An 11,140-nucleotide genomic window follows, 5' to 3' on the forward strand; every position below is an offset into this window, starting at 1 on the left:
GTGATGGTAATAATGAATAATGCAGGTAACCATATGGGCTCAGTAACCACCCTGCAAAAACGCTCCACGTCATTTTACTAGTCATTTTACGGTCATTGTGACTTTCTGCAGCGGTTATATTCATAGTCACGTTTGCATGGGCGTGATGAACTTTTGTGACCAAATTTTCCGTTTCGTTCCTATTAATGTGATCGTGCATTCCGCTCCCACTTATAGGATGTGAGCATAGCACTGTGCTGCTCACACACGTTACAATGCTCGTCAAATGGCGGTCATTTTTCCGTCATTTCACTCTACATTTTCGAGTCATTTGACAATCAATTTTACTGCGGTTTTACCATTTATATAACCGCCATATAATGTGAATTTTACCTGCAGATTTACTTTACCTGGAACAGCCATATGAATAAAATATGAACCAAAAAAATTGAATTTTCAATATTTATTATTTTCAATATTATTATATATGTACATGAACTTGGAACTTATATTAATCCAGTTCATATAAAACAGAAGAACTTTAATAATAAATAAACTCGCTTAATTGGTTTTTGTTTTCCAATTGAAATCTCTTCTAAGCGAGCAAAAAATAATTTTAAGCTTCAGAAAAAACTCCAATTATTTGAATAATCTACAACTTAAAGCTTAGTAGAAATTCAGATCAAGAATATTCAAAGGTGTCGTGGATCCGATTGCTGTCATAATTGAAGAACTTAAAAATGTACGACTATTAATTGAGTCAGACTTATTATTGTTCTAAATCTAATCATTCAAGCAATAATTCTGCAACCCAAAGCAGGAGTATTGATTGGTTTCAAATCTAATTCCGACAGCAATCGTATCACATCCCTTATTATATATGTACGTGATATTGCAACTTAAATTAATACAATTGATATAAAGAAAATTAAGTACTTTAATAATAACATAAACTCTCTTAATTGGTTTTTGTTTTCCAATTGAAATCTTTTCTAAGCGAGCAGAAAATAATTTTAAGCTGCAGAATGAACTTCAATTATTTGAATAATCTACAACTTAAAGCTTAGTAGAAATTCAGATTACGTTTACTCTTTTTTCAAATCAAGAATATTCAAAGGTGTCGTGGAATCCGATTGCTGTCGTAATTGATGAACTTAAAAATGTACGACTTGTAATAAAGTCAGACTTATTATTGTTCTAAATCTAATTATTCAAGCAATAATTCTACAACCCTTAGCAGGAGTATTGATTGGTTTCAAATCTAATTCCGACAGCAATTGTATCACATCCCTTATTATATATGTACGTGATATTGCAACTTAAATTAATACTGTTGATATAAAGAAAAGAAAATACTTTAACAATAAATAAACTCTCTTAATTGGTTTTTGTTTTCCAATTGAAATCTTTTCCTGTGCAAGCACATCGCTAACCTGTGTTGGCAAAAGATATGATTATACTGTCTTCGATAGATAGTCGGACGAGCCGCTACTCGGCGAAGTAGAGATGACCGTTGTGTCGGTGGCAGCTGTTACAACAGCAGTTTCTAACTTTACACCATCCGTACAGTGTTATGAATGCTTCACTGCCTTTTCCAATTGCTTGGCGCCAGCAATTTTGCTGTTTGTAAAGCTTTAGCTGTAATGCAAATATATAGATGGGTTAAAGTGGTTTTCGTATGTTATTCAACAACTCACCCTATACCATCATCACAGCCTCCTCATCGATTTTGAATATGTGTACTGTTTCAGTATTCAGACCCAGTTCGTGCAACCGATTCATTCATATACTGTGGGTATTTGAGCCGTAGACGCAATGGAAGATATTTTGATTCTTTTTGAAGTGTAACATTTGTAAACAGTTGGGTTTCTCTGCTGTCACCATCACCACTAGAGAGCTATTGAAGAAACGCTCGACCAAGATAATATGTGAGATTTACACGCATAGATTTCTTCCACCTTTTCACAGTTATTGATGGAGAAAATGCGAAAGCCATATTTACCATCCAATACCGAAATAGAACTGTAGAGGAAGAAACATTTTATAAAATTTAATAAAATCAAAAAATGATAGTTGTGCTAAAATGGGGTAACGTATTGTATGTTAAAGTATAGCGAAGTCTCAGCGGCTTTGTCCTGGTGAAAATTGAGTTTGAATAGGTTTTATTCTTCATTCTTAGAAACATGTACGAAGGTACCTGGTAAGATATTAAAAATCCTCAACGCTTTTTTTGCTATAACTTAAAAAAACTCATATTCAAACTTCTGCTTAACTTCTACATATCAATAGCTACCTTTACCACCAGGAGTCACTATTGCTTCTACGCCTATGCTATTGTTTCCTACATCGATGAACTTTGTAATAAAATAAACAGCTATCTCCCCAATCTCTCCAGTTTTGTCGCCTCGCGAAACCTGATATTTTCATCAACCAAATCATCGGTGACCTTATTTAAAACATGCCAAATGTCGACCGTGCTTGGGAGCAGTGGTGGACCCAACAGAAGAGGAGATCGAGCGCTTGGCATGGGCTCATGAGGCGGTAGAAGTAGGTCGAAGGCAGTTCAAAAGGTTTGCTGCGAGAAACCCTCGGTTCTGCAACCGGTATGAGGAAGAAGCGTCGAATGGCAGAAAGGGCCCAGTCCCAGAGCCGCGACGCAGGGCAGTCCCATAGACAAGACAAGTAGGCCCAAAGCTGTAAGACAGATGGGCCCCAATAGCGAGGTAGCAACTACCTCGAAGGCTGCGAGTCAGAGGGAAGTTCCAACTATGGAAGTAGGAGATAAGCCAAAGGGAGATAACGCTAAGACTCCGACTTTCTCGGAGGTGCCAGAGGGAGCTAAGACTCCGGCTTTCGCGGAGGTGCCAAAGGGAAATAACACTAAGACGCCGGCTTTTCCCGAGAAAATGAGTGATGTGGCAAAGCAGTCACTGACTGTGGCGCTGGTTGATCGTAGCAGTCCTTTCGAACAGATGACTAGTGAAAGGTGGAGATCTGTAGAAAAGGAGCTTAAGATGATGCGGGAATAACCAAGTAAGCTCCTTCCAACCTTTGATTCGGGGGATGGTATAATGGTATGAAGATGATAGCGTGCGACAACATCGCGAGCTTGCGTGGCTGGAGGAAGTGGTTCCAAACCTCCAAAGGCAGGGCACGAACGCGCGTTTTGAGATGGTGGATAAAGCGCAAATCCCCAAGGTACCAAAAGTTAAGGTATGGATACCATGCGTGATGAAGTCGGAGGATACACTGCGACTTTTGCAGAATCAGAATCCGAACATACCGACACAGGATTGGAAGGTACTTACTGTATCTCGGCCTACGGAGGAAGGTCAGTTATACATCTTCCAAATAAACAAGCAGGCGGAGGATATATTGTAAGCGCAGCTTGGAAAAATGTCCTTAGGTACAGGCAAAATTTATATGCGACTCAGGAAAAGAAGTCGCGGGTATTAAAGTCCTAACACGCTGGACGTGGGCGAAGTCGAAAAGGACCTCAAAAGCCTAAGGGAAAAAAGACAGGTGGAGGTAGCCCACGTCACCCCGAATGTGTTAGAAGGGGACCAACAGCCAGATGGTGCTGTGAGTCGCACAGAGGAACACCCGGCACAACAGGTACAAGAGTCTGAAGGGGGCTTCGAACACTCTAAACCAAAAGGGCTAGGGGAGGACGACGACGTCCCGATGAAGGTGCTGGAGGGGGACAAGCAGCCCATTGGTGCTGCGAGTCCTACAGATAAACCTCCAACACAGTAAAGTGGCGTCGAGCGAACTCCTCCTCCTAACGCGCTGATCCAGGAGCCGTGGCTTCCATCGGGAGGAAAGGTTTCTGGAATTAGCGCGCGCGGATTTGGCGTTTACTATGCGCAAACGGAAGGACGGGTGCGAGCTGTAGTAATGGTAAGGAAACAGCTGCATTCATATATGCTGCCTAATTACACTACTGAGGACCTCGTAGTGGTGGTGAAATCGCCGGGCTCAGATGGTACATGTCCGGCCATGCTACAAGTTTCAAGTAGGGCGGTCGTGGGATGGCTTAAAATAATATTCGATGGGTGCATAAACTGAATCATGTACCGCACTCTTAGAGAACTGCTCGTGTAGCTTTCCACCCAAAGGCGGGGAAGATCGGTCACGTGTATCCCAAAGATTATAGACCCAATAGCTTACCATCATTTCTGCTCAAAACCTTTGAGAGGCTGCTAGATGTGTACATAAAGTCCCACGTGGATGAAAAGCTGCTCTCCACAACACAACAGGCGTACACCAAAGGCAAGTCAGTAGACACCGCATTGCATAGGGTGGTAATAGGCATAGAAAAAGCCCTGGAATATAAGGAATATGCTCTAGAAGTCTTCTTAAGCATTGCCGGGGCTTTCTAAATGAGCGATTATTGATGGCCTTAATTACGTTAAAGTACATCCAGCCTTACCCAGATGGATCGACTGCATGTTAAACTGCAGTAAGATTACATCGCAATGGGGATTGTACGCGGCCACGAAATTAGGGGACAGGGGCACTCCGCAGGGAGGGGTGCTATCAGCTCTGCTGTGCACGCTGGTCATTAACCAGCTGCTTAGGGGATTCTACGAGGGACCAGAAAAACTTACGGTTTACGCAGATGACGTTGCATATGGTCTTGTTTACAAAGAGGTACAAGGTCCCTAATTGGACCAGGCCTAAGTTAGGAGGGGCGACCCTAAGGGAGAAACCTTGCACAAATTATCTAGGAATGATCCTAGACAGTAAGCTGTCATGGAAGCTCAACGTGGAGGAGAGGGTGAGGAAGGCTTCAACGGCACTTTATGCATGTAAAAGAATGCAAAAGAACCGGCATATACGATCAGAAGGAACTCGATGACGATGCCTCAAAACTAACAACCAAAAGTAATAATTATCATTTCACTGACACAAATTTTATAGTTTTTTTTCGGGATTTGGACACAATGTTGTTGTTGTTTTTGTAGCGATAAGGTTGCTCCCCGAAGGGTTTGGGGAGTGTTATCGATGTGATGGTCCTTTAGCCGGATACAGATCCGGTACGCTCCAGTAACACAGCACCATTAAAGTGCTAGCCCGACTATCTTGGGAACGATTTATGTGGCCACATTAAACCTTCAGGCCATCCCTCCCTATCCACCCCCCCCCCCCCCCCCCCCCCACAGATCCTTGTCTGTTAGTGAAACAGGATTCGCCGCGGATAGGTGAGGTTGACAATTGGGTTTGGAGAAGCTATATATTGCGCTGGCAACCTGAAGGGTTGCGCTACACAGCCCCTTGAATCTGGTATTTTAGTCGCCTCTTACGACAGGCATACCTACCGCAGATAAATTCTGACCCCTAACCCGCTGGGGGTATTTGGCTTCATTCTGTATTGCGAACGATAGCTCAGACGAACGATTCGCCTCCAAACGATATCGTCTAGCAATGGTATTCTCTATCATTTTCGTTCGGTCTTTACCTTTCTAACTAACAGGAAGGCAAAAGTAATTGTCAAGTGATAAGTTGCCATTGTTTAACATAGTGCAAATACACTAGCGATTCGTCTCTGATCCGCATCGAAAGTTCGTTTCGTAATAGAGAATGAGGCCCTAAGATTAGACATTTTTTTCAATTTGTATTTTGACTTACCAGCAACAACAGAATCATGTTTAATTGTACGCCGCACAAGCAATTTAGCATCATGTAACGAAGCCCAGTTTCTTCCAAAAATTGTTCAACACTGCCACATAAAATCAATGTACTTGTTCTAGCATTAACGCAACCTTTAAATAATTATAAACTATAAAAATGAAATTGATGTCAAACCTTGGAAAATGCTGAAACGTTCACCACCAACCTGACGTTCTTCAAAGTAATCACATTGACCCAAAACACTTGAATTAATATCATTAGCTGTAGTCATAACAGCACCACCACAAGCTTTCATTCTACGTTTCCAATCTTCTTCTGGTACATGAATAGCACAGAACATATCACGATCTGCAAAATACTGTGTATCAACATCACCAATTGGCAATTTAGAAAACACAACATTGGCGCCTTACTTAGCTAGTTTATTCTACAGAATACGCCATTCAGCATCAACAATTTTCTGATACTCTTGGACATTAGAGGACATTGCTGTGGCAGATCATTTTTCCAATAACACTTTGTTGCTCCTTTGATTGGCGCTTCGACATGTACAGCCATGTCATATTTTAGCATGCATAATTGTAATGCTTTACGTATAGCTTTAATGATGATACGTGCATGCACGCCTTCCGCAACATCTGGCTTAACTTGTTTTAAGATTTCACATGCTTAAAATACTACTGCAGTGGTGCCATCGCCGACCTGATAAGAGAAACATTTTTATTCTACACATTCTAATATAACAAAAAACTTACTTTGAGATTTGGCGATGTCTACTAGAGTTTTAAGGCTGGATTCACAATATCCAATGGTTTCATAATGGTTTCCCCATCATTTGAAATTGTGGCCTTACCACTGGAATCAACAATATGCTTGTCAATACTACGTGAACCCAATGTAGTGCTTACAGTGCCACAATTGAATGCGAGGCATTGATGTTGGATATGAGTTGAGGTTTACCATGAGAGCTATCGGTACCCAAGCATTTTTTACACAAATACTCATGTACCCAATACAAAATCAAGACATTCATATTTATCGACACGCTGTCCGGTATGGCCCAAATGTTGGAAATATGCAGTTGGCACTGTTGAGAAAAAATATGGATCAATGAAGACAAGTAAAAGTGAAATATTTTTTTTACCATCTCTTGTTACTTTACACATTAGACATTGGAAACGACGACCAGCATCTACAAGTTGCTATTGAGCCTTGCAACGATTGCATCTAATTGCACCCAATTCACCAAAATTTACAATGGGTGGCTCATATTCACCCTCAACCGTGCGTGCCATTGGTGAGACGGTAAGTTTAATGGGCAAAGCTGTTGTTTTTAACAAATCAGCTGTTGCAGGTATGCAATACAAAGACGACCTGCAGAGAAGAAAGATCAATGTAATTGCCAAACAAAACATTAATTTCGATTATCGATACCTAACGTAACGTGGCGAGGAGTTACCCTGATCTTCTACCACATATTTTGTGGTCACCAATGGTGGTAATAAACCCTGTTCATTAGTAATAAAAGCACCACCAGCGCTATTTTTATTTTCAATGATAACGCTTATCGGATTTGGCATCTGATCGGGATCTAAACGGCGTTGGGCTTGATCATACTGTTGCGGCTGTAACAGGTGCAGGTGGTTGCTAAAGAAAATAACACAAAAATAATCATCAGCAAATTTGTAAATTATTAGTTGTATTAACATACATTATAACCAGAACGTCCGGACGTGTCCGGGTATTGAAGGTTGACCCGGCTTGGGTGGTTGACTGAGCATTGGCGTCTGTCCAGGTTCGTTGGTGGCATCATAAAAGCCATCAATAACAAGTGCCAAGAATATATCCGCGGCATACCTGCCGACCAAAATGATTCAGGGGGTTGTGATTGCCAACCTCACCTACCCGTGGCGAATCCTGTACCTAACAATTTGGTGTGAACAATTTGGTGAACAATTGGTGCCAGTTAACCCTCTGAAATAATCGGCGCAATTGTACGCCATTGTGTTGGCATTAATTTGGCAAAATGCAAAAGCTTTTCATCCTTCTCCCATGACCATTCTGTCTTCTTTATGCTAGGATCAAGCCATTCGTACCAGCGTGCCTTACATTGCTTGGCAGATTTGCGGTGCAGCAGTTATGCAATACGTGACCACTGGTTTTTACCATATTTCATTACAGCTGCTTTGAGGATTTCATGCTGAAAGTTATCAATTTAGTTAATAAATGGCCAAGAGTAACCAGTCACGTCAAATGCTTACCTCAGTGTTTCTCCACACACCATCTTTTATCATAATTCGCGGCATGGTGCTACATAATTGTGATGTCTTTCGATGAGCACAAAAATCAAATAAAAAACTGTTGTCGAAATAAACAGCAAAAATCATTGTATATTAGACTTTGGTAAAATTTTAGAAAAGCACCCCCCGAGTTAGGGGTAAAACTTGGTATCAAATGAAAGAGGGAGTTATCCCGATCACAAATATATATATTTTAAAGTGTGCAAACTTATAACTTAAAAGTTATTTGTTGTTAAAGTTTGCAAATTTAGCAAATTTCTATAGCACTTTAAATTACAATTTACACATCTTTCAAAACCTTAATCCACATACATATCTATATAAATTGGCAACGATAAACTTAAATTGCATTTTTGTATATTTCACATTTCATTTTTGCATTGTTTTCACTTATTATAAATGTTTTTGGTAAATCAATCGCGCTTTTGTAGCAACATGCACATATATATATATATATATATATACACATATATTTTATTGATGAAATTACAAAGCTGTGCTGCCACATATATATACGTATACACATAAAATTTGTATAGAAATTTGCAAACTTTAACACCAAATAACTTTTAAATTATAAGTTTGCGCACTTTAAAATATATATATATGTGATCTGGAGAACTCCCTCTTAATTTTAAATCTTTCCGGAGATATTCCATTTAAAACTCTCAAAATTGAAAAAATTTTCGACCACCAAATGTTTTGCTGTCTCTGCTAAATTAGAAATGGCGGATTTTTTTGCACGCAAAAATGACGTATTTTGCTATCCCAATAAAAATAATAGGTGCGAGAGAGCACGATACATTGTGGGAAAGCTAAATTTGTCAACATGCTATTTCATTTGGAGAATTTTTCATTCCAAATCGTCACCCCTGTCAAAATTTCGTGTGTCTGTGTGCGTTTTTGGTCACACGATTTTTGCAGGGCAGTAACTAACCAAAAATCGTTTATAAATTTATTTGTAAACTATGATAATAACAGGGATGCACCTTAACGTTAAGCTAATCCATTGTTTACTATATAGTTTGGCAGCTTAAGTGACATTCGACCGCCTAGTCCACTGCCTTCGACTCTATTCGCAACATAAGCTCTATTTAAGCTGCCAAACTATAAAGTAAACAATGCACCAGACTTTCTTTCTTTAAAATATCATGTAATTAGCGTAGTACATTAATATGTATATTGACCATATAACATGAATTCGGCCATAGTACAGGTTTACAAGTATGATATGTATGAGAAGGAAACGATTCCGTTCTCTTTCTAACACACTGCCGTTTGACACTTCGGTCAGTATCACAATTTGTAATTAAGTGCTCGTTTCGAAGTAAATAAGGAAAATTATTTGTAAATTTACGATAAAAATTTTACGCAGTTTTCGTTAGCAGCTACTACACTTTTCTTGGACCTAAAAAGTACAACAGTGCCAAATAGCATCCACAAAAAAAACGAACAAGAACAAGGATTTTATCAGGTAAGCGTGGCTGTGTATGTGCGTGCTGCTATATATCGTACTTGTAGATCTTTACAATGGCTGCAAGTATGCACCGACGTATGTCGTACGCATAGATGATTGGATTTGCAACTCTTTGTTTTGAGAGAGCGCTGTCAAAATGCAAATTTTTGTCAATTGTGCCATTCCAAACGAAAATGAATAGATCTGAATATGGGGATTTTTGACATACATTTCGGCGATTATAGTTTCAATCATTTAATAAAATGATAGTCGTAAAATATTCATTTCTTTAAACTTATTTTACAATAATACCACTAGTTAGAGTTAAAAATAAACAAATCTAAGTAAAATTTACATTTTGATTAAATCAATTGGTCAAAAATTGTAACGCATTTAACTCACAGTGAAAACCAAATATTCTTTTGAAATTTGAGTAAATCGGACCTAGGATATAATAATTAACATCATTTAGTGGATAGGTTTTATCTTACATGTCTGATGTTCCAGGTTCTGTGATCAAAATGGACTGGTTGCATCGGGACTTCATATTTACAAAACCTGTTTTTAGTGATAAATTTTGATTGGGAAATAATATTTACCTTCCGCCTTCGAACTAATAATATTTACACTAAAAAAAGTATTTTTATCCCTTTTCCCATAATGTTTGAAAGCTATTCTACAGTTTTAGGTCAAACAAAAGTTTACCGAAATTTTTGGCCCGTTTTCCGTTTTGGCTCGCACATTTTTTGTTCTGGCACCCGCTTCAGCTGGCGCGAGGTATTTATCTGTGATTGTTTCCAGCACAAATTTGAGATAAATCCCTCGTGAGAGCGCAAAAAGTGAGAGAGTTTCGTATCAAGTCATCTTTGGCAGGTTTACAAGTATGATATGTATGAGAAGGAAACGATTCCTTTCTCTTTCCAACACACTGCCGTTTGACACTTCGGTCAGTGTGAAACTATTGTGGAACTCAGTGGAACGGGCGTGGAACATGCGTTTGACAGTGACCGAAATGTCAAAATTATCGGGGTTGCCGTCGTAGAAAGCGACGCAGGGAAACAAACAAAGGAGCGGAATATTATATATGGGTTGCTGTGATGGTAAATTTTTTTGAACGAATTTAGTATGAAAATGTAGTTTACCTATAAGGGTTCTACAGAAAATGATACAAAAGTCTTCAATTAGGGTATCTGAGGACGCGTACTTATTCCAGTATTAAGAATACAAACACCGGTGCTAAGTTTTTCTACCCGTTCAATAGTTCTCCGCGAAAAAGTTTGAAACCGAGGTCTGGGAGAGAAATGAAAAGACGGATTTTGTCCTGTTATCAATAGTCCAAAGGCGAAAAAGTATTCAAATTATTGGAAGCGAGGCAAAAACGCGTCTATTAAGACCTCCCCCGACGGATTTAGTCGTGTTTTATCAATCGTCCCCGGTAATAAAGTATTACAATTTGTTAATTAAAATTGTCCAAAACATATGGATTTTAAAGAGAGATGTAATTAAGTGCTCGTTTCGAAGTAAATAAGGATATTTCTTTGTAATTTTACGATAAAAATTTTACGCAGTTTTCGTTAGCAGCTACTACACTTTTCTTGGAAATAATTTTAATTATCGTACTGGTATGGAATCATTAATGGTTGTAACGATTTCTAAAGCAACAGATTTAGCATCCACAAAAAAAACGAACAAGAACAAGCATTTTATCAGGCGAGCGTGGCTGTGTATGTGCGTGTTGCTTCATATCCTACTTGTAGACCTTTGCAATGAA

General features: G+C 39.1%; 2 protein-coding genes across 15 annotated transcripts in view; both read right to left on the reverse strand.

Annotated features, from left to right (window-relative positions):
• Window positions 1–11,140, reverse strand: part of LOC137244405 (uncharacterized) — a 40,222-nt gene that overhangs the window by 18,796 nt on the left and 10,286 nt on the right. The window lies entirely within an intron of this gene.
• On the reverse strand, window positions 428–8,786 carry LOC137244401 (protein transport protein Sec24C-like). Of its 13 annotated transcripts, none has more exons than XM_067773364.1 (10): window positions 8,605–8,786; window positions 7,875–7,971; window positions 7,325–7,813; window positions 7,048–7,260; window positions 6,758–6,987; window positions 6,369–6,700; window positions 5,819–6,315; window positions 5,611–5,761; window positions 1,677–2,001; window positions 428–1,617 (listed from the first exon to the last, which is right to left on the reverse strand). In XM_067773364.1, the coding sequence occupies exons 4-5, from the start codon at window positions 7,191–7,193 to the stop codon at window positions 6,816–6,818; spliced, it is 318 nt and encodes a 105-aa protein (XP_067629465.1). In that variant the 5' UTR covers window positions 7,194–7,260; window positions 7,325–7,813; window positions 7,875–7,971; window positions 8,605–8,786; the 3' UTR covers window positions 428–1,617; window positions 1,677–2,001; window positions 5,611–5,761; window positions 5,819–6,315; window positions 6,369–6,700; window positions 6,758–6,815. The 13 variants fall into 13 exon arrangements, with proteins under 13 accessions (XP_067629465.1, XP_067629467.1, XP_067629464.1 ...); XM_067773366.1 differs by having other exon boundaries at window positions 7,875–7,940; window positions 8,504–8,786; XM_067773363.1 differs by having other exon boundaries at window positions 8,504–8,786.

The sequence above is a fragment of the Eurosta solidaginis genome, chromosome 3 (genome assembly GCF_040869045.1).
Source record: "Eurosta solidaginis isolate ZX-2024a chromosome 3, ASM4086904v1, whole genome shotgun sequence".
Lineage (NCBI taxonomy): Eukaryota > Metazoa > Arthropoda > Insecta > Diptera > Tephritidae > Eurosta > Eurosta solidaginis.

Coding starts and splice junctions, on each gene's coding strand:
- LOC137244401 (XM_067773364.1), bottom strand. CDS start 7,193: ATGCCAAATCCGATAAGCGTTATCATTGAAAATAAAAATAGCGCTGGT. Junction 6,988..7,047: donor TCCTCGCCACGTTACGTTAG/GTATCGATAATC, acceptor TCTTCTCTGCAG/GTCGTCTTTGTATTGCATAC.